The 24,008-nt window shown below is 34.8% G+C and overlaps 1 protein-coding gene across 1 annotated transcript in view; it reads left to right on the forward strand.

The window, feature by feature from the left end:
• The window catches only part of LOC150102982 (aconitate hydratase, mitochondrial-like), a 451,613-nt gene that overhangs the window by 31,562 nt on the left and 396,043 nt on the right, over positions 1–24,008 (forward strand). The window contains exon 3 of the mRNA XM_090398314.1: positions 22,918–22,997. Coding sequence (XP_090254440.1) covers positions 22,918–22,997 — 80 coding nt within the window. The remainder of the gene's footprint in view (positions 1–22,917; positions 22,998–24,008) is intronic.

The raw sequence follows: 24,008 nt of genomic DNA on the forward strand, positions 1-24,008 counted from the left end.
GAAAAACGAATTCAAACAGCAGAAATGAAGTTCCTCAGAAAAACAGCTGGATATACCAAGTGGGACCACAAAACAAATGAAGAAATCTTACAATCCCTAAAAATCAAACCAATTAATTACTACATAAGACAGTATAAACAAAAATGGCTAGAACATTTAAATCGAATGGACAACAGCAGACTACCAAAAATATTATACAGATACAAAATAAGTGGAAAAAGAAGAATCGGAAGACCAAGAAAGAGATGGCATGAGACCCGAACAGGCCACATGGCCTATATTCCATGTTAGGAAGAAGAAGAGAAGACTTCAAAAATAAACATAATGTTTTAATTTATTTCCCTGTGCGTGGTTTGACTTTTTGTAGCATTTTTGATGTGTATTGAGAGGGGAGGCAAAAGCTCTAGCTACACCACTGAATCCACATGTATGATATTCTGCTTATTTTTTTGTAACAAACCACAATGAGGATATAAATGTTTTGCAATTAATTCTATGAAAGTGTGTTTATTGTGTAAAAAAACAAAAACTTAGCATTTTTGATGAATTAAATATGCCACTATGAAGGTTTACAAAATTGTTCAACTTTACCTATAGCTTGGCTCAGAAAATGCAAACGGTTTCTGAATTTGCAAATAATGTTTTCTTATTAATTATGGCTAGTTTTCATAAATATCTATATATGCGATTTTCTCAATTTTCCAGTTAATGAAATTATTGACCTATCAAAAGTGCTTGTGGTGACCATTAAAACTAATGTTCCTGAGATGATAGTAAAAAAATAAGATAGCTCTGAAAATCTCTATTATTTGCATAAAAAGTATGAAGTACATTTACAGTAACTGAAATTTTAACATAAGCAGAAATATTTAATTATGACATTGAATATCTGTTCCCTTAAAAGTTTCCTATATTTTGTGGATGGGAATTGCATTTTTCATGTTGAGTGTTCTTATAAACTAATTGGTGGTCATTGGTATGGTTTTCATTACAGAGCAAGAGCACTGTTTTAATTGTAGTTCATTCTGCTTGAATGGTTTGGTTTAATCGACCTTGATTTAATAATAAGCTGCTGAAGATTTCAAACTTAAATTGTTGCCATCAGCTGGTTAGCATCAATTTGAAAAGTATGAAAAATTGTATAGGTGAACTGTAGACTCAAATACACAAACATCATTGAAAAAAAAATGAAAGACTTTGAAAACAAGAACGAAACCTTGGAGATGTGTTGACCTTGAAGAAAACACTGAGTGATTCAGTCAGAAAGGCATGTGGTGAGGTTGCCTGTAAGGATAGAAAAATTGCACTTCTTATCCATGTTCTTTCAACAGATAGCATGCATCATATCCAGATTTAGCTGGATCTCTAGACGTCCTAGCCGGTAGGAAGGTTAAAGATGAGCATAAATTAACATAGAGAGAACATGTAAGAAATAAGATTATATGAAATGAGAAGTGATCGTTTAATTATGAGTAGGATAAAATTTATCATCACAATTGAATTCTTGTAGTGTACCTTCAATCAAAGTACAGAGCCTCCATAGCTCATTTGGTATAGATGAAACCCTTTGGTCAGAAAGACCTGGGTTTGATTCCTGTCTCTGATGTGTGGAACCTTTAATTGGTCTCTTTCCACTAAAGGTGAGTTAGCTGGTTTCAATGGAAACTTGGGTTTTTCATCCCTCAAAACAGGCAAACCAGCCAACACAGACAAATCTATAATAATAAGATATATATCCTTAATTCCTCATTAGGAGGCCCCCCCCCCCCCCAACACACCCACCCAAAGGGATGGAGAACCCATACGAATAAATAAGGGATGTACAGAATTCCAATGAGAATACTAAGTAATAAAGTTTATATTTTCACTAGCTTTCTATTGTTTTTTTTTTAATTAATTTATTTGTCAGAAAACCAACATTATCAGATGCTACATTTTAGTCTTTCATGGTACTATTAAGTACATCAGTCCGCTCAGATCTTGGTTTTCTTCTGGGTTTTCTCCTCCCATTCTAGTATCAGACACCTATTTTGCTAGTCATTTTTCTCTGCCATTATGTTCAAGTGACCATACCACCCAGCTATGCTCCACATACTTCAATACTAACAGTTTTAGCATTGAAGAATGTGGAGCATAGCTTTCATTCTGTTTAAATGTCTGAATGAAAGACAAGCAGCTTTTGGAGGTAATCTGTAGAATCAAATAATTGGAGAAAGAATGAAACAGTTTAAAAACAAAACTCAAACTTTAGAAACCCAATTCTAAAATCTGAAGATGGATTCAATCATAGAAGCATGTGGTGAAGTTGTCTGCAAGAATACAGAAATCACAATTTTGTGAAGATTCCAAGAAGTCAGAGGTAGTTTTGGACAGGAAGAAATCATATCAGAACTTATTGGCAGATAAGTTAGCATATGCCATTACAGAATATTGAGATTGATAGGTGCAACTGGCTGAACAAAAGTCATAGGAAGATTTTATGAAGAACATAGAAGTTAAACGTGTGTTGCTAAATGTTCTGGATAAGCGCTAACGTAAGTTACAAAAAATGTCCAAGTACCTGTCAGTTTTGGAGACAGACAAAAAGTAATAAATTTGAAATTATATAAAATTGATGTAATAAACTTAAAATGTGGAAAGGCATCTGAAGTAGATGATGATCATCATGTCTATCAAGGATTTAGGCCTAGAGTGGCCTGTTCTGGCCTTAGAAGTCATTGTTGAATCTTTTAAGAGGACATCCTGTTTTCTTTTTCCTGATGGCTTGTACTCTAAGGCAGCGCTTCCCAAACTGGGGGCCGTGAAATAATGAAAACAAATTTTAAATGTTTTAAGACTAAGTCGATTATTTATCTTAAAAGAAATGTATTTAAATTTTATTATTATTTCTTTTTTGTTATTTTTTATATTTTAATGGAAAAAAATCACACATTGGTGCAGGTTCACAAATTTTACTATCTGAATATTTCGGCGCTTAATGAATATTAGTAAATATATGCTTATTCATATAAGTTTCATTTCAAAGCAGAAATCTAAGAATTGCAGTTTCAAATATTTCATCTGATATTGGTGTAGCAGTACTGAAACTCATCCATTACATTAAATGGTTATTAAACTTCTTTTATGTTTTTAATTCTTTCTTTATTACTAATCGTTTTATGTTTCATATGCTTGTACTGCAAATGTATAATAGCATCATATCTTATCTATATGAAAATATAAGATAATGTGCCATGTCAAATGTGTATGTAAGATGCTAAAAATGTAATATTTGCATTTGATTTTTGCAATATTTGCTGTGTATGTTTTGTATTGAATATAAATACAATAAATATTATGATAATGTGTGTATATTAAGATTTTTTTTTGAGAGGGGCCGTGAAATATTTTAAATTTTCTAAAGGGGACCCTGACATCCAGAAGTTTGGGAAGCACTGTTCTAAGACTTGTTTTGGTAATCTTTCTGTTTTCATTCTTTGAACATGTTGATGTAGTAGATGATATACATGATAGATAATATTCAATTAAAAATGAATAAATATGGAGATACAGTGTAAAAGTTTTACAGTAGCTACACTGCATTATTCAAAAGGCTTGATGACAATTCTCTATAATTGGGGTAGAGCTTTCCTTTCCTAAAAGGTGAAATAAAACAATTTCAGAATTACAGAAATTTTTGCCTACTGAGTGCCCATATAAGATTATTGCACATTACTGTAGCAGGAATTTGATGAAGTAAGCAACAATTCTGAAATTATTTTCTTTTCCTTTTTAGAGATGAGAGCTCTACTCCAGTCATACAGAATTTTCACCAGGCCTTTTAAGTACTCTGGGTGCTTAAGGGTCAAAGCTGTATAACTGAGAGGAGACCTCGACATAGCCTTTAAAGGAATGTGGAGAACCGACCAGGGCTTCTGACCTAATGTCCAATCTTCACCTTCTCGTGGTGCACCCTGTTGGGTATCTACTTGGATACTGAATGAACGAGGATGGGCTGGCAATTTGGGATTTAGCCAACCAAATTTTATTCTTATTGGTTAAACCAAAATAAGAATAAAATAATGGTACAACACGACAAAATTTCATGCCGGCTGGGGCGTCGCCCGGTTAAACAAGGCCCCCGTTGTTTTCGCCAGGGAACCAGGGCGAACAGCGAAAAGTCAGCTACTGGAGCAAATCTGAAAACACACCCCAACTCAACATCACCAGACTTAAAGATCGGTACTATCAACATAAGAAGCCTGAATGGGAAAGAAATGGAGCTAGCTGAGGAATTAGATAACTACCAGAGTGACATAATAGTGGTGACTGAAACAAAAAACACAAAAACTGGTGAGATCTTTCTGAACAATAAATACAAAATGTTATATTCAGGCAGTGTCAATCAAGGAAAAAGAGTAGCCATAGTATTCAACACAAAATACGAGGCTAATCTTCTTGAATGGCAGTCAGTCTCAAGTAGAGTAATGTAGCCAAATATGAGAATGGGGAACTGGACAATGAGACTTATTTGTGCCTATAGTCCCACAGAAGGTTCTACTAAGATAGAAGTGGAGGAATTTTTTGATGCTTTAGAAAAAGCAACTGACACAATGAAAAAGGAAAAGTTGGTCCTTGTTGGGGATCTAAATAGCAGAGTAGGAAATGATTGTGAGACATACAAAAATATTTTGGGAAAATTTGGAGAAAAGAGCAAAGCTAATAATAATGGCAAATATCTGCTGGATTTCTGCTCAGGACATGGACTGGTTATTACTAACACCATGTTCCAACATAAAAATGTGCACAAATTCACATGGAGAGAAGACGCAAGTAATAAGAAAAGTCTCATTGACTATGTTATTGTTGATAGTGATGGTTTCTCCCTGGTGCAGGACACAAGAGTGTACAGAGGAATTGAAATTGGAAGCAATCACTATTTAGTCTTGAGCAGGATAAAATTGAATTTCATATTGAAAAGAATAACATGTAAGAAAGTTTTAAAGTGAATAGCTCTCTGATGTGAACTGTAGACTAACATACACATAGATTATTGAAGAAAAAAATGAAAGCGTTTGAGAACAGGAATCAAACCTTGGAGATTCAGTGGCAAGCCCTGATTGATTCAGCTAGAGAAGTATGGGGTGAAGTTGTCTGCAAGGATAGAAAAATTAGAACTGCATGGTGGACACAGAATGTTAAAGAGGAGGTGAAGGAAAAGAAGAAAGCATATCAACAGTTCCTGGCAAATAAGTCAGCTTGTGCTCTTAGAGAATACAGAGACAAATGCAAGAATGCTAAACGCTACGTAAAACTAGCTAAACAAAAGTCATGGGAGGACTTTGGCAAGAATATAGAAAATAAATATCAAGAAGGTGGCAAAATATTCTGGAGGTAGTTGAAGAAGCTTAGGAATGGAGGAAAGAGTGCTGTAAAAGCAGTTAGAGATGATAAAGTTGACATGAAAACGGGAGAAAAAGATATCCTTGAAGTATGGAGTAATTACTTTGAAAAACTGCTAAATGAAACAAGCAGTCATGATAGCACAGTGGTAAAAAACACTGACCAGGCATGCAGTCAGTAATACATATCCATACTTGAAGTAGAAAAAGCCATCAAAGGCTTGAAATGTGTGAAAGGCAGCAGGAGTAGATGATATTCGACCAGAAATGTTGAAGTATGGTGGTATAAAAGTCTTACAGTGGCTGCACTGCATAGTTTAGAAAGCCTGGACAGAGGGACGAATTCCCGATGATTGGAGTAGAGCTCTCATATTACCCATATATAAAATGGGAAATAAAACTGAATGTGAGAATTACAGAGGTATTTACCTACAGATAGAGTATTCCTGGCAAGATCTATGCAAATTAACTTGAGAAACGGTTCAGAAGAATTGTGGAAGAAATGCTTGGTGAAGAACAAGCTGGATTCAGGCCAAATAGAGGCTGTCAGGATCAGATCTTCACTTCACGACAAATAGTCGAGAAAGCATGGGAATATAACAAAAATCTGTATTTAAGTTTTGTCGATCTGGAAAAGGCATATCACAAGGTGCCAAGAGAAAAGCTATTCAATACACTACAGTTATATGATGTCAATGGGGCATTATATCAAGTAATACCTAGTCTTTATTTGAGTTGTAAGTCAGCAGTTAGAATTGAAGGAAGTACAGGAAGATGGTTTAATGTTAAATCTGGTGTGAGACAAGGATGTACATTATCCCTTCCGGTATTCTTTATCTATGTGGATCACATTATGAAGGAAAGTAGTGTTAAACATGATATCAAAATTGGAGATGTTAATGTCAGCGCTTTGCTTTGAATCCGCTGCAATTCTGCAAGATTCTCTGACTAAATTGAATAACTGTTGTAATAGATATAATATGAAGGTCAGCAATAAAAAGACAATGAAAATAGGCAGAATCATTGAAAATGTCAACCTGCTGTGAATGGAGAACCTGTGGAACATTTCAGCTGCTTAGGCACGATTTTTAGTGAAGATGGTAAATTAAATATAGAAATAGACAACAGAAGCAGCAAAGCTGGTATGGTAGGAAGTCAATTGAATAAATTCGTGTGGAATAAGAGAGAAATTAGTCGGAACACTAAATTAGCTGTATACAAGAGTGTTCAAACCAGTTTTAACTTATGGATCTGAGAGCTGGCTCAGAAGTAAAACACTTGACCAAAGTCTAGAGACTGCAGATATGAGTCCTGAGAAAAATTAGAGGTGTGAACAGATGGCATCAATGGAAATATCATATTAAAAACGAGGATATTAGGAAAGAACTTGACATTGTCAGCATCCAGTAATGCGTTAGCAGAGCTAATGTCAGGTGGTATGGTCACTTAAAAGAATGTTCGAGGAAAGATCAGCAAAACAAGCATTCTCTGCCAGGTTGGAAGGAAAACGACCCAGAGGAAGACCAAGATATAAGTGGATTGCACGGTACAATGTGCCTTAGACGATAGAAATATAAGTTCTGATAATGTTGGAATCTTGACAAGTAACAGACTGATTTAGAGGAAAATTGTAGATAGGAAGTTAGTAATGATGTAATTTTTTTCATGTAGTATTATCATATCCTGTACAACCCTTGATGCTAAATGGCAGGAATTTGATGAAATAAAGACTTAAGTTAGGACTCCTAAATATTTCTGAGTCCTCGCCTAATTCAATAGGACTAACTCTGTTTTAAGCTCACTATTACAAAGAGTAAAAGCTCAGACTTTGACAATAGCAAATAGAATATCCTAGCAAATGACATCAAAATCAGTTCATAAAGAATAGGGTGGAAAATTGTACGGAAGAGTGTTTATGTATGACAGGAACTATAAAGCAAAGTAAATTGTAGAAACAGCACACAGGAAATAAATCATGGGGTAACAGACCGAAGGTAATGGTAAGAAATTGTACTTAAGTAACAGAACAAAAAGGAATGGCATAGTCATAAAGAATGCAAAAGTACACGTACAAATGGAAGATACGTAAGAAAGAAGAATATGTAATTATAGATATGAAAATTTAGAATTAATGTTGAAATTTTGAATTATTACATTATTTTGAATTGTTCACTTACTTCAAATCTTCATAATGAACTAAATATGTGCAGGATGTACCATTAAAACCAAAAATATTTAAATCACAAATTCTAATTCAAAATAGATTTTTATGCTATTGTTATATGGTATCTCCATGGAGTCAGAGTCTCATTGTAGGAGACCCTTACTAACTTAATACCTCTCATATCTCTCCTTAAACTCATTCGCTGTCAGGTCATTTGCACCTAATTCTGACAATTCATTTCACTCATTCACCACTTGCCATGCAAAAAAATCTAGTTTGCACACGCTTATTAACCACCTCTTACATAACTTCCATGGATGATCACTAGTTCTCTGATTACTTGTTATTTATTGAAAAATTTCCTTAGCATCATTATAAAAGATCTTTAATATCTTATAAGTTTTTCTCATGTTCCCTCTTTTTTATATATCAACTAAACATTGTAACCCACACAACTTCATCCTATCCCCATTGGGAACATTCCACAGACCTGTCTCAAGCTTGGTCAGTTGTCTCTGAATCCTCCCTAACACCTCCTGATCCCTAAGAAACCCAGGTGACCGAATCTGTGCATAGTAGTCAAAATGTGACTGAATCAGCCTTATAAAGACTGATAATAATTTCACTATCTTTAATTGTTAGCCTGTTTTTCAACCTCCAAGTAATCCTTTGAGCTATTTTATCACTTTTGCAATATGCCCTCTGAACTTCAGCTCTCTGTCCATCATTATCCCCAAGTCTATGGCCTTATTAGTTTCCTGCAATCTAGTACCATCAATTTGATACACAGTATGTAACTTTTTCTACCTGAATTGAATAACTTACATTTTGCATCATAAAATTGACAATCACCCTTCATCCACAACTTATTTAAATCATTGTGCAGGGTATCTTCATCACCTTTATCAACTATTGCCCTTCTCAATATTGCGTCATCAGCAAAGAACTTAATATCTCCCCTGTAGTCTTTCCCTATATCACTGATATACAAATTAGAGTACTGGCTCTACTACAGAACCCTCATTCTCCTAGATTCCATTCCATTTACTCTCTGGTGGCTTTCAGCCCCCTCCCCCATCCATGCTACTAGCTTCATATCCATTCCCATTTGCTCCAACTTTTATAATAGTTTTCCATGTGCTTTCTGTCAAATGCCTTTGCAAAGTCTCATGGTGCAGCCATTTCCTTCACCCACTTCCACTGTCACATTTATTATAAAATATGAATAATTTAATTATTAAAAAAGATGAATAAATAAATTGATGCATAGCTGTGTAGAAGGAACGGATGCAAGTTTTGGATGTGTGGAGTCAGTTTGAGTGAAGATTGGATTTATATAAGAGGGACGGCCTACACTTGAATAGACCTTGAATATTTTTATTATTATATCTGATCCACACACAAAAAGCCACAAGATCTATGGCACATTAGTGCCATGTGTGGCCAATAGGAATAGAAGAAAGGAGTAATCTGTTCACATTTTGCTTGAACAGCTGAGGGATGTAATCTTTGGAGAAGGCAGTGGAGGAGACCTTTCCAAAGTAGATGGAGTGAACGAGGAGGCAGTGAAGTTAGTTCGATGAGTTTTAAGACGGACTGTAAAAGAGTGTTGATTAGCAGTGGCTCTTGTTTTAATGATTTTGGAGGAGAGTCAAGGAATGATAGGGACCAATTCAACAGAACACTTTCCATGAAAGTATCTGTAGAAGAGGCACAAGGCAGAAACTGAATGTCTATGAGAGAAGGATTGAAGTGAGGATGTGAGAGAGAGATATCATTAATTAGCCGGATTGTCCTCTTCTGGACACAATTGAGCAATCTTAGAGAGGATTTTGGTACACCATCTCAAATATGGGAGCAATATTCCATGGCTGGGTGGATTTGAGCTTTATATAGAGTTGGCAGTTGTGAAGGTGTGAAGTAGTGTTATGTGCAAAAAAGTATGCCAAGTGTTTTGGAGGCTGCAGAAGCAATAGTTCAAATGTCTTTCTACCAGGAAAGATCAGAGATGTGCAGGTCGGTTCAAGAAGAGAAATCTGTCATGTTTGGATATCTCAGTATTACTGAAGGCAAGGGAAGGAGGGATATGAGCTCTTTCTTGCTAGTGATCAGACAGATCCAAGTTTTGGTGTTATTGAGGTTTACAAGGTTATCCTTGACCCACTTGGATATAGCTAGGAGATCTGAGTTAGGTCACTGGTCATGATAGATCTTGAGGATTCTAATACTTGAGCATTAACAGGTTTGTCAAATGAAAGGGAGGAATGGAGTGTACCGTCATCAGCAAAGCTATGGATAGGTTTGGAACTCTGAGAGTAGGTCATTTATATACAAGAGGAAAAGAGTGGCTGAAAGAACAGAACCCTGGGGTACTCTGCATTGGTGGGAAAATTTGATGAGAGTAAACCATCCACCATTACAATTAGTGAGCGACCAGCAAGAAAGTTGGCGATCCAGTTGCAGAGTGAGGAAGGCAGACCATAGGATGGCAGTTTGATGAATAGGCCACTGTACTAAACCATCAAATGCCTTTGAAATGTCGAGGGCAACCACGTAAGTTCCTCCAAACTTCCCCATAGCCTGAGTCCATAGATGGGTTGTGACAGCAACATCAGCTGTAGATGACGAGGAATGGATCCATACTGCTTGTCACTGATTAGTTTGTATGTCTCTAGGTGGTTCAAGAGTTAGTTGTTGATGACCTTCTCCATAATTTTTGAGAGAACAGAAGTGAGAGCAGTTGGATGGTAGCTCATTGGTCGACTTTTATCACCTTTCTTTGGATTAAAAGTCAACCGATGAACTACCACCCAACTGCATGTATTTGTCACATGTTCTGTCCATGGGATTTTCAGAGCTCTTCTATAGCACCATATTTCAAAGGCCATTATCTGTTGCCTTACTCTCTTTTTGAATATCCAGGTCTCACTTCCATATGTGAAAATTGGCCACACTAATATTCTTATCATTCTTTTCTTTGTCTCGATACTCACAAATCTTCTGAACAGATCTTTATTTTTCCAGAATGAATCTTTAGCTATGGCTGTTCTTATTTTTATTTCTTTATCTTGCTTTCCATCTGCAGTAAAGTGGATACCTAAATATTTGTATTCTGTTGTATGTTCAATTTTCATATTGTTTATGAATATTTCTGGCTCGGATCTGCTTTCTTTTGAGATTTTCGTAAATTTGGTCTTTTTTGCATTTATATCTAATCCAAGTTCTTTACCTTCTTCAATTAGTAGCTGCAGTAATTTGATTAATTTGTTTGTTTTTTTCTGCTATTAGAATGGTATCATCAGCACATCTAAGATTGTTGTATGTTATACCATTGATACTAATTCCTATGTTTTGTTTTACAGTCTTTTTCATCACTGTCTCACTATAGATATTAAATAGATTTGGGGAAAGGATACAACCTTGTCTAACTCATCTTTTTATTTTCACTACAGAAGTCTCATCGTTAAACAGCTGCATTTTCTGTTTGGTGTAAATCATTTTTATAATCTTAAGTACTTGATCTTCTATGTCTAATTTATCTAATATATTGAACATTTTATTATGTTTTACCCAGTCAGAAGCCTTCTGAAAGTCTATGAAGCATATGTAAATGTTCTTATGTTTCTAGATATCATCATCATCATACGTATCAAAGATTTAGGCCTAGTATGGCCTGTTCCGGCCTTAGAAGTCATCGTTGAATCGTTTAAGAGGACGTCCTGGTTTTCTTTTTCCTAATAGCTTGTACTTTAAGGCTTGTTTTGGTAATCTTTCTGTTTTCATTCTTTGAACGTGTTCCATCCATCTATGTTTATATTTTTTAATTTTTTCAATTACTGGTTCTTGGTTTAATTCTTTCATAATATCTTCGTTTCTTTTGTGATCAAATAGGGTATACTTTGCAGTTTTTCTCATAAACTTCATTTCTGCTGTTGTTAATCTTTGTCTTTTTGTTTTATTGTCCAGATTTCGCTTCCATACATTAAGACCGGTAGGGCTAATGTATTGTATACTTTTAGCCTGGTTTGTTTTTGAACTAAGTTTGGTTTAAATATAGAGTTAATTACTCCTGTTATTTTTAAATATTTTGCAATTTTTATGTTTATATCTTTTTCATTTTCATAAGTGATCATACATCCTAGATAGTTAAATGAATTCACCTGTTCTAAGATCTTGTTATCTAATACTATTTTAGTTCTTGCTGGATCTTGTCCTTTAAAGGCCATAGTTTTTGATTTTTCCGTTGATATTATCATACCATAATCTTTGGATATCTCATTTAGATTTAAAATAGCTTTCTGTAAGTTATCTTCAGAATTTGTAATTATTATTTGGTCGTCTGCAAAGAGGAGAGTGTTTAAGTTAACTGTAGGTGAAAGTTTAATTCCTTGATGTAAATTTTTACTCCATTTTATTATTATTTCATTTAAGTAGATATTAAAAAGAGTTGCTGAGAGGGGACATCCCTGTCGGACCCCTTGGTTTATCTCTCTTGTATATGATAGCTCATGATTTAATCTTATTTGTATTTGATTATTTTCATATATACTTGTGACAGCTTTTAGGATATTATTTGGTATTTGTCTTTCTTTTAATATGTTAAATAATATGTTTCTTTTAACTTTGTCAAATGCTTTTTCAAAGTCAATAAATGCAATATGTGTTTCTAAATTATATTCTCTTCTTTTCTCTATTATTAATTTTAGGCAAAAGGCTGGGTCTATACATGATCGTCCTTTTCTAAATCCATTTTGTACCTCTAGAATAAAGTTTTCGGAATATTTCATTAGTTTGTTATTTAAGATTCTGCTGTATATTTTGTAACATGAATTTAGTATACTGATACCTCTGTAGTTTTTAGGGTCATCTCTATTACCTTTTCTTAAAGATAGGAATCACAATTGCTTTTTTCCATTCTATTGGGGGGATACCAGTTGAGTAAATTTTATTTAAAAATAATAAGAGTCTTCCTTTGAATCTTGTTCCTGCATATTTATATAGTTCAGAACCTAGCTTATCTTCTCCAGGTGATTTTCTGTTTATTGTTTCTTTCAGGCTGATTTCTAATTCTTCTTCAGTTATTTCCTTTTCATTTTCGTTAATTGTTTGCCAGTTGTCTTTTTTAAAATATTTGTCTGTCCACAGTTCTGTGTAGTAATTTAGAAATTCTTCTAATTTCAATTCAGTGTTTAATTTTATGTTTTCTTTGGTATCTGCATTTAGGTGTTTCAATATCTTATATACATTGGGTCTTATTTTATATAAATCATGTTCTAAATTAGAAACAAATTTATTCCATGATTCTCTGTCTTTTTTCCGACTTCTCTTTTAGCTATGGCTCTTATTCTTTTATATTCTATTTCATCTTCTAATCTTTTACTGCTTAACCATTTGTGATAGGCTTCTTCTTTCTTTTTGATTATTTCTTTGATTGTATCATCCCAGATCTTCAGTTTTTTTCTTTTATTGAATTTTTTGGTCTTTCCTAAGCTTTCATTTGCTGCTGCATTTAGTATCGTTTCTATATTAAGCCATTCTATTTCTATTTCTTCATTTTGTTTTATTTTATCTAGATACTGGTTAATTCTTTGTTCATATTTGTGTCATTCAATAGTCTAATTTTATAAACAAATGTTTCAATTTTTCTTTCTGTTCTTGTTACTTGTAGCCATTTAGGTGGTAATCTTAATTTTATTTTAACAAGGAAGTGGTCACTGCTTATTTCATATCCTCTGTGAACTCTAACATCTAGTGAAAATTTTGATGTCTTTTCATTTAATATGAAGTAATCTAATATTGATTTCCATCCTCTTGCTGCCCAAGTATATTTATGTATGTCTTTATGTTTATAGAAGGAATTCATTATTTTTAGGTTATTATAAACTACAAAGTCAATCAATTTTTTACCATTTCTGTTTAGAGAGTGTTCTCCATGTATTCCTATATTATTATTAATTTTCGTGTTTCCAATTCTTGCATTTAAGTCTCCTGCTAAAATTATGTAATCATTTTTATTTATTTTATTATATATGTTTTGTAGCTGATTATAAAAATCAATATTATCCTGCTCTCTTCCTTCTTCTGGGGCATATAAACCAATTATTGTTAAATAGCCTCTATCTATTTTTATTCTAGCTTCTATTATTCTTTCATTCCATAATTTATAATGTTTTAACTGTTTTGAAAGGGAGTTATGAAATGAATCCAAATCATGACTCTTGCTTGTGCTCTTTGGTCTCTGTCGACTCCACTGTATATCACATTAAAATTTTCAGTTCTCATAGTTCCTTTTAATTTCTTTTTTGTTTCAGTGATTACTGCTATTTTAAAATTTCTTTCATTTAATAACTGGTCTAATTCTATTTCTTTATATGCTATTCCTCTTACGTTCCAGTTTGCTATGTGTATTATATTTTGTCGTTTCCATTTTCGTTTTCCCTTTTCCATTCCAGGGTCGTTTCCCATAGATTCAATCCGATTATCTTTTTCTGTCAGCTTACAAGTATGGTTATGTTCTCCATGTCAGGGGACTAGCCTGACGATGGAATAGTTCAGTGGTAGGGCTGCTACCTTAAGGCTTCTGAACTCGCCTTCTTCCGAATTTAAACCCATAGGAGGAATAGGGTATATTGAAGGGGAAAAGGTAGATTATAGAAGAAATATAGTAAGGTTTATAGAGAGGACATAGTTGTTGGCCAGAAATGAAAAGACCCCATGGTCCTCGAGTACTCTAATAGCACAAGGGTCATAAAGTAAGAAGTGTTGGCTGATAAGGCCTTATAGGAAAGATTAAAGTAAGTGGGTCTTCCTCAAAGTAGAAGGAGGAGAGGATAGATCCAGCTAGGGGTCCATGGGAGTGCCGCTTCCCTTACAATCAAGATGATTGCCCTGTTGGTCCACGAGTCCTTATTCAGTATATTCGGACCACCCCACCATATATATATATATATATATATATATATATATATACACACACACACACACATATGGTGGGCTCCCCTATCCGCCACCCAGGGGACGCGCTTTCTAGGGGTTACAGGGACCCTGAGAGGTTTCTAGATCTACCAACCTTAAATACAAATCCTTGTTATATTCCTAAGGTTTCTCAACTATTTGCCTTAAAGTGAAAATCTGACCCTTACAATGCTGTTTGGCCAAGCTTTCCTTTCTATAATTTTTCTTACCATTTCTCAAGGATGCTTGCATAAATCTTACCAGAAACACTCAGTAGGGAACTTTGAATTCTCACATTCAGTTTTATTTCCCTTTTTATAGATGGGTACTATTTGAACTCAACTACAATCAAATTGATCCTCTGACCAGGCTTTTGAATAATGCAATGCAGCCTCTATATTTGAACCATTCTGGTTGAGCTGTTGCCAGCTATTTTTCCATATTTCACATTTTTGAGGTCTTTTTCTACTTCAAATATGGATATGTATTCCTGATTGAATTCCTATTATTATGAGTTTTCTGCCACTGTGTTGACACTGCTTGCTTCATTTAGCAGTCTTACATTGTAATTACTTCAGACTTCTAGAATATCTTTATTTTCAGTTTTCTTGTCACCTTTGTCATCGCTGATTCCTTTTACAGTACTTTTCCTCTATGTCTAAGATTTTTCAATAGCCTCCAGAACAATTCCATCTACTGATGAAGAAAATTTGCGCTATGCTGTCTTTAAGGATTTATGGAAAAATAATTATTACCTTATGGTACTAAATTTGGTGGTGACTTTCTAGCTTATGCAGGTGATCCAATAGTTTCATGCTGTGTACATTATAGTTTGTATTCTGTACACAAAGGAATTACGGGCCATTGATCTGGTGGTCTGGGGAAGGCTTTGAATTCAGGTGAAGAAAACTGTTCTCCTGGGAACATTAAAACCAGAAGGAAATGTGGATTATATTTCTTTACAGTGGGCTGGAAACTAAAGTAATTGCATCTTCACATAATGTACATAGTATTGTATTAATATAAGAATCCAGGCTATTTATAAGCAATTATATAGGAAAAGTGGATACTAGATCCAACATTATTTCAAAGCGAATGTTTATAGAAACTGTGAAAGTTGCATAGGTTGACCTGGGAGCTTGCGAGGGTGCAATCCTCAGCAACCCCACACTACTTGGGGGACATAGGTTCTGCCTAGGCGTTCATGTGTTCACCTTTTGTTGGTTCATTTGATGGGGGTTTCGCTGGCCTAGTGGCTGTTTTGAGCTGGTTGGTTCTCTTTGGAGGCCAGACGGAGGCCTTAAGAGAGCAAAAATTTATATTTAGTAATAAGGAAATTGAAATGTCAGAGAAGTGAATTTTTTTTAAGTGAACTCTTGGTAGGTAAGTGGAAGTTATTACTAAATGAAGCCTTATGGCTTCATTTCAGCGATGTAAAATTACTTAGGCCACTAGATTCAACATTATTTCAAAGCCAAATGTTTTTAGAAACTATGAAAGTTTCTAGAAATGTTTTTAGAAACTATGAAAGTTTCGTAATTTGACCTGAGAACTTACAAGAATACTTATTTATTAGTGCATTTGATAAAGGTTTTTTTAAGTAGCTGAAATGAAGCCTCATGGCTCTTCCTTTGGTGATTACTTTTACGACCAAACGGGTCACTTACAGGGGGTGCATTTCTCTGACATTTCAATTTCCTTGGTGAGTTTTTGCTCCATAGGGTTTCTGCCTGATCTCTGGGGGAAGCCAACCGGTTTGAAGTGGCTGTTGGGCCGGTGAAGCCTTTTTCAAATGCACTGGTGGAAGGTGAGTGTATGAACGCTTGGGCAGTGCCTATATCTTTTGGGGAGTGCAAGCTAAAGCAACTTGGGGATGCCGAGAGTTGTGTTTTTGTAAGCTGTCAGGTCAACTTGGCAAATAAAAGGAAGAATGACTTCAGAAGGACAACTTTAGTGGGTGCTGATGGTATTGAGGTGACCAATTCAGATGTAATAGTAGTTACAGAGTGATCATTTTTCAAAAGTCTATCACCCAAGAGAGGATATCTCTGTACCTGTAGCAATAACTAATGTGAGAATTGAAGTTAAGAAATCAGAGGTACTTAGTATATTGCAAAATTTAAATGCAAACACTGCTGTAAGTTTAGATGGAATATCAGCTCGGGTGTTGCGTGAATTTGCAAAGGAATTGTCAACGCCTCTTACTTGGTTATTTAACTAAAGTTTGAATGGTCCCTAGGCAGTGGAAGAAGGCAAAGTAGTTCCTTTGCATAAAGGTGGCTCTAAAACTGCAGTAGTTAATTACAGACCAATCACCATCTCGGGGATGGTGGTAAAAGTATTGGAAAAGTTGGTTGACGACAAAATTCAAGAATGGGTGGATCAGGATATGATACTCTATAGGTGCAATAGGGTCGATTCTGCCTTAGCAATTTATTAACTTTTTATAATAGAATGACATCTGAGTTGGACAAAGGCTACACAGTGGTACTTTTGGATTTTGGTAAGGCTTTTGACAAGATACCCCATGGAATACTGTTGCACAAATTGGAGTGGATGGATACTAAACTGGTGATATGGATAGGAGAATGGCTCAGGGAGAGATACCAGGTGGTGTATGGAGGAGCAGAGTCTAGGATGAGGCAGGTGACCAGTGGTGTGCCTCGGGGCTCTGTGCTTGGGCCATTGTTGTTTAATGTACATAAATGATATAGGAAATGGCTTAAAGGGAGATATTCAGTTATTTGCTGATGATGCAAAGTTGGGTAGCACAATAAAAAATCAAGCTGATGTTGAGAGTTTGCAGGATGATTTAAATAAGCTGGCAAAATGGACAAAAGGTAATGGATGTCAGTTCAATGTGGAAAAGTGTAAAGTTGACACACTAACATCCAGAGATAAAGAGCTTATTACTCCCCTTTATAAGGTGTTGATACTTACACATTTGGATTACTGTGCTCAGGTCTGGTCATCTGGATTCCTTGGAGATGAGGAGGTTGTGGAGAGGGTTCAGAGAAGAGTGACCAAGTTGGTGAGTGATGTAAAAAATGCTCCCTACATTGATAGATTGAGAGCTTGTGGATTGCAGAGATTAGTTGATAGGTGAAGAGGAGGGGATATGATAGAAACATTTAAATTACTGAAAGGTTTTTATATGATTGATGCAGGGGAAATGTTTCAGCTGTGTGATAATGATGGAAGAACAAGAGGTCATCCCTAGAAATTAAGGAAACGTGTGGTTAACAAAGGTGTGAGAACAAGGTTTTTCACCTGGATGGTGGTGAATGAGTGGAATTCATTGCCTGATTCAGTTTTGAGTTCTTCGTCTGTAAAGGAATTCAAGAAGAGATATGATAGATATTGTTTTGATAATTTGGGTCTCCCACGATAAGTGTACTGACTCCATGGAGATACCTGCAATAATAATTTTGCAACACTGCTGATATTTATTTTCTATATTCTCACTGAAGTCTTCCCACTTGTTTAGCTAGTTTTATACAGTGATTCACTTTGCTACTTTTTTCTGTGTTTTCTAAGAGCACAAGCTGACTTACTTGTGAGGAACTTTCAACATGCTGTCTTCTTTTCTTTGACTGCCTCTTTAACTTCCTGAGTGCACTACGGAGTTTTGATTTTTCTATTGTTACAGACAACCTCACCACGCTCCTCTCTTGCTGAGTCAGCCAATGCTTTCTTCATGGTTTGCAATTGAATTTCCAAAGATTTGGTTCTTGTTTTTAAACTGTTTCATTTTTTTCAGCGATATTTGAGTATGCAGTTCATATCTGAAAGCTGCTCGACTTTGATTCATTTTAAAACTTTCTTATACACTCTTGAAACATGAAAGTGTATTTTATCATGCACAAAACTAAATAGTAATCATTTCCTTTTAAATTCTCTGTATACTCTTGTCCTTAACCATAATAAAGAAATTGCTTTCAACTGAAACATAGTCAATGAGAATTTTCTTATTTCTCACAGTGAATTTATGGACATAATTATATTGAAACATGGTGTTTCAATATAATTAATATTGAAATTAATCCATATCCAGAACAGAAATCCAGCATGCATTTACTGTTATTATTAGCTTTGCTCTTTTCTCCTGAGTTTCCCAAGACATTTCTTTATGTGTATGGTAGTAATCATTCTCTACTCTGTTTAGATCTTCAACAAGAATCAACTTTTCCTTTTTTCATTGTGCCAGCTGCCTTCTTCATTATCTCAAAAAATTCCTCAATTTCTAACTTGGTCACAACCTTCTGTGGGGAATGTGAGCACAAATAAATCTCATTGTCCAGTTCCCCATTCTGATATTTGTCCACATCACGCTAGTTGATATTGCCTGCCATTCAAGAAGATTAACCTCATATTAAAAGAAAGACTCATATTTAGTATTAAATACTATAGCTTCTCTCTCTCTCTTTCTTTCTTTCTTTCTTTCTTTTCCCTGATTGTTATTGCCTGAATATGACATTCTGTATTTGTTGCTTAGAAAGATCTGACCTGCTTTTGTTTCAGTCATGCCTATTATGTCGATTTAGTACTTATCCAATTCTTCTTCTAATTCTATTAGAACAAATCTGCACATATTACTGCTCTCTTTGCCCAGTTACTACAATATGGTTATTTCTTATGGCAAAATGATTTTTACCTACAAAAAGAAAGTACAGCCATGGGCTCACTACTATCACCCCCCCCCCCCCCCCACACACACACACCCCACCATCATTGCCAGCTTTATATGGAAGCTTTTTAGCAACATGCTCTAGATTCCTTCACTTTAAAACTGCCAGTTTATCTTAAATATGCTGACAATGTTTTTATCTGAGCGCATGGCTGCCAGACTTAAAACACCTTCCTCATCTACCTAAACAAACAGCATGAATGCATACAGTTTGCCGCCTGAATTGAAAATCAAAACTTCCTTTTCTGGATTCACTTCTTAAATATCTTCCCTCAGGCAGTCTATCTTTTACAGTCTACTGCAAGATCATACGTCCTGGCCAATACATACTTGCTAACTCTTTCCATTATACTTCACAAAAAATGTCATTAACATCTTGGAAACAGAGCTTTAAGCATTTTTTTTTTTCTAATGAGCAAGAATTACGAATTATTAGCAATATGTTTATAAACAACAGCTATACCAGTAATGCTGTCAGTAAAATTCTTCACAAAAGTACATCAAAAAATGGAAATAATACAGATAACAGTAAAACCATAGCTATTAAATACAAAAGCCTGGTGTGAAAGCAAATTTAAGGAACCCCACAGAGTTTTGATCAACCATCCTAATCTAAACAGCATTGGTTGCCTAAAAATCCCAAGAATATGAATGGTACACATTCAGCCACATAACTTCTGTTCGTATTTCTGATTGCATATTTTCCAACAAACCCTCACTTTAGGACTTGAAATAATAATTTAAGCTCTTATTTCATATATTGGCCACCATCAATACTGTTTTTATTCTGATTTATTTGCGAGCTATGAGTAATCTCCAACCTAACTTTTGTTAATATATCTGTTAGTAATTTCTAGCTTAACAGATACAGGATTAGCTTTTAAGTTTTGTTCCTAACTGGAGGTCAGGCCAGTAGTATTAATGGTTAACTAAATGAGCCTGATTTTAACATGCTGTGTGTATTGTGACATGGCCTTTTTCTTTGTGTGTGCCTGCACACACACACTTCAGATGATCTTGATTTAAAGGTTGAAACATTGAGTGATTATTTTGGTTTATATTAAATTGAAGTTATAATATGGTAGTTGTCTCTGTAATTTACTAGAATGAATTGAGGTAATGAAGACATACAGTACATATTCTGTTGATTTTTGTTTTAAATTGAGAGCTAAAATGTATGTTCTACCAAAATTTTAAGACCATGCAAATTTTTCATGAACTGCTATCAGTTTGGATTTGGATATTTTAGTAACATGCATTTTTGCTTGGAGTTGAATTTGAAAACTCAATCTATCTTTTTCCATAGATTCACCAGATCAGGTTTCTTTGTTTTTGCTTGTGAATAAAATCTGAGGTGCACAGATCTGTAGAAAATAAGTTCCTGATAGATATTGTTCCTGATATAGATATTCCTGATAGTTGTTGAAAGTATATAGAGGAAAGTATATGATTTCATATCAATTGCCTTAGTATCCCATAATGCAATGCATATATCCTTAAGGACATGTATAATGCCATGCATACTAAGGCAATTGATGTGAAGACATTAGCCTCTATATACAAGTATCTCAGTCATGAAGTGACTTCACATGCAAGCTTTGTTTGCTTACACTTGGATAAAGGATGAAACCAAGAATATAATTTCTCGGCATTATTAATTTATAGTTTAACCAAGTGAAAAAACTTTCGACATGACAGTATTCAGAATAACTTTGTTTAGAATAATTAGATTTATCTGCTGGGCAGTAACCTCAACCCAAGTTGAAATTTGTCTTTCATCTTAAGACTTTCATATAAATTCTTGTCACTGTGGGATGTGAAATTATATAATAGGGACTAAAATGCTAATCTTGAAATTAGGGTATCACATATATTTCTGAATGCGTCTTGTATTAACAACTATCTCTTTTAATGACGTCAAAATTTTGCAGGATGATTTGGATAGATTGGAGGTCTGGGCTAAGGAGAATGGATGTCAATTTAATGTGGCAAAATGTAAGGTTATGCATTTTGGGGTGAAAAGATTGGCGGCAGTTTACTGCATTGGTGGAACCGTGCTCCAGGAAATTGATGAGGCACGAGATTTAGGAGTGTTGGTGGATAAGGAATTGAAATTTAGGGGACACATTGCAAAAGTGGCCAAATCAGCTCATCAAATCGCTTGGTTGCTGAAGAATACGTTGACAAGCAGAGACAAGCAGGTTATTGTTCCTCTGTATCGAGCCTTGATAAGACCCCATCTCGACTACTGTGCTCAGATTTGGTCACCTAGGTTTCTTCTTGATGGGGAGGAGGTGGAGAGGATCCAGAGGCGAGTGACCAAGATGATAGCAGGTCTGTGGAATGAACCGTATGAGAACAGGTTGAGGATTTGTGGGTTGTAAAAATTAGTTGATAGGCAGAGGAGGGGAGATATGATTGAGACATTCAAATTACTGAAGGGTTTCTATAAAATTAATTCAGAAGATATTTTTGAGAACAGGGCTGGTTGTGGGAGGACTAGGGGACATCCATGGAAACTGGGCAAAAGTGTGGTTAGTAAAGGTGTTAGAGCTGGGTTCTTTACTTTTAGAGTAGTGAATGAGTGGAATGCGCTCCCTGAGTCTGTGGTGGATGCTGTGACAGTGAATGAGTTTAAGGCGAGGTATGAATGTCGAATAGTTGTGATGAATATGATTTGGGACCTCCCTCGATGAGTCTAATGACTCCCTGGAGTTGCCCGTAATAATAGTAATAATAATAATAGTAATAATAATAATAGTAATAATGTTTTTATTTGTGATGTATGTAAGTTTTTTATGAAATTGTTGCTTCTTGCACTATTTAAAACCATACTTTGTCTTCAGGAACTGTAGTTGCAGCTTCTGTTACTTTAAAAATCCCATTTGGAATTCTAATAAAATGCTGTAATTGAGTAATTATTTATGATTAGAAGTTTTAAGCAATTGTTTTACATGACAATTATAAGAAATTCTTTATGAAATGCTTTAAGATTATAAGAATTATTATAAGAAATGGTTTAAGAAATTCTTAAAGCGAATGTTTGTAGAAACTATGAAAGTTTCGTGAGTTGACCTGAGAGTTGACGAGAACACCATCTTCGGCATTCCTGAGTTGCCTTAACCTGAACTACTTAAAGACATGGGCACTGCCCAAGCATCGATATTTGTGATGTTGGATTTAATATCCACTCTTCCTATGTAATTTTACATCGCTGAAATGAAGCCTTTTCGTGCTTTCTTTAGTAATTATTTTTATGCACTGACTGAGAGTTCACTTATGAAAAATACATTTCTCTGATATTTCAATTTCCTTAATACTGAATGAGAGCTTTTGCTCTCTTAAGGTTTCTTCCTGGTCTCTGAAGAGAACCAACCAGTTCGAAACAGCTGTCAGCTAGTGAAACCTTTATCAAATGTACTAATAAAAGTACATCTATATTAATATATAGATGCTTGGGCAGTGCCCATCATGTCTTTTAAGTATTCCAAGCTAAGGCAACTTGGGGATGCTGAGGATTGCATTCTTGTAAGCTTTCAGTGCAACTTACAAAACTTTCCTAGTTTCTACAAACATTCAGCTTTGAATTAATGTTGAATTTAATATCTACTCTGCCTGTGTAATTTTACATTGCTGAAATGATTCCTTTTGGCTCTTTCTTCAGTAATTAACTTATCATTTTATTTACTATAATAACATAACATGAAAATTTAATCTCTAATTATGATTAGGTGGCAGTCAGCAAGTTTGACCAGAATGTTTATATTCCTTATGAAACAATGGAAAAAAAACTAGAAATTGTCAGAAACAGGTAAGAGTGATTGTGCATGCTTTATTGATGCTTCAGAAATTGTGATATAGATGATTGATAATTCTGTGTGCACAAATTGTTTCTGATTTTCTTTTTTTTCAAGTTTTGATAAAAGCACATCATTGAATCTTGCAACAGTTAATAGCATATTGTTCTGTGTGTATATAAATTTAATTTACAACATTACATTTGAAGTTGAAACATTGAGCCATACACAAGCAGCTAAAAATTATGCTAGACAAGAAATTGTGTTGTTGTTTAATCCTTTACCCAAGTATCGAACAAACTAAAATTGTTCATGAAGTATCTTCACAACTAGGTTGGCCAAGTGGTTTAGCATATCTGCTCTCTAACCAACAGATTGCAGGTTTGAATCTTTGCTGTGTACATGGATGTTTTTGATTGTTTTTAGGGTAGATGAATTTCATATTTCATCATCTGGTGCAAAACTGCTGCCCTGTTTGTTGGGACTTGAAGTGGCTTGAAAAATTTCCCTCTTTGTTCTCTAGAGTACAGTTTCTGAATTATGTAAAATATAAATTAAAAAAAAAATACTAAAACATCAAAAAAAGGAAAAAAATCCTTCATAGCTCATCCACAGTACTAATGTAGTATAACCTTTTCATGAATGGAAATCATATTAAAAAAAAATTCATATCACACTTTCAGATGTGTATATTGCTGTGCATTATAGGAAGAGTCACTACTCTGACTGGTTTTGATCATTTTTGAAGTTTTATCAGCAGAAGTTGGACATGTGGAGATATTGAGAACTAAATCAGTGTAGAAGCCAAAGTGTTCACTCCTGTGAACACTTTATAAATTACTCCAGCACTGCCTGGAGAAAGTACTGTCTTTTCTCAACCACATGAACAAGTAGGCTTTAGAAGTGGTTTCAAGCACCATAAATCATACAGATACTATGAGAACTAATAGAGAGATCCAAAATATGCAGACTCCCACTCTGCTTGGTATTTATTGACTGAGAAAACGTGATTCCATAATAACATC

This window comes from Typopeltis vanoorti, chromosome 9 (genome assembly GCF_054136105.1).
Source record: "Typopeltis vanoorti isolate ZY-2024b chromosome 9, IOZ_Tvanoo_1.0, whole genome shotgun sequence".
NCBI lineage: Eukaryota > Metazoa > Arthropoda > Arachnida > Uropygi > Thelyphonidae > Typopeltis > Typopeltis vanoorti.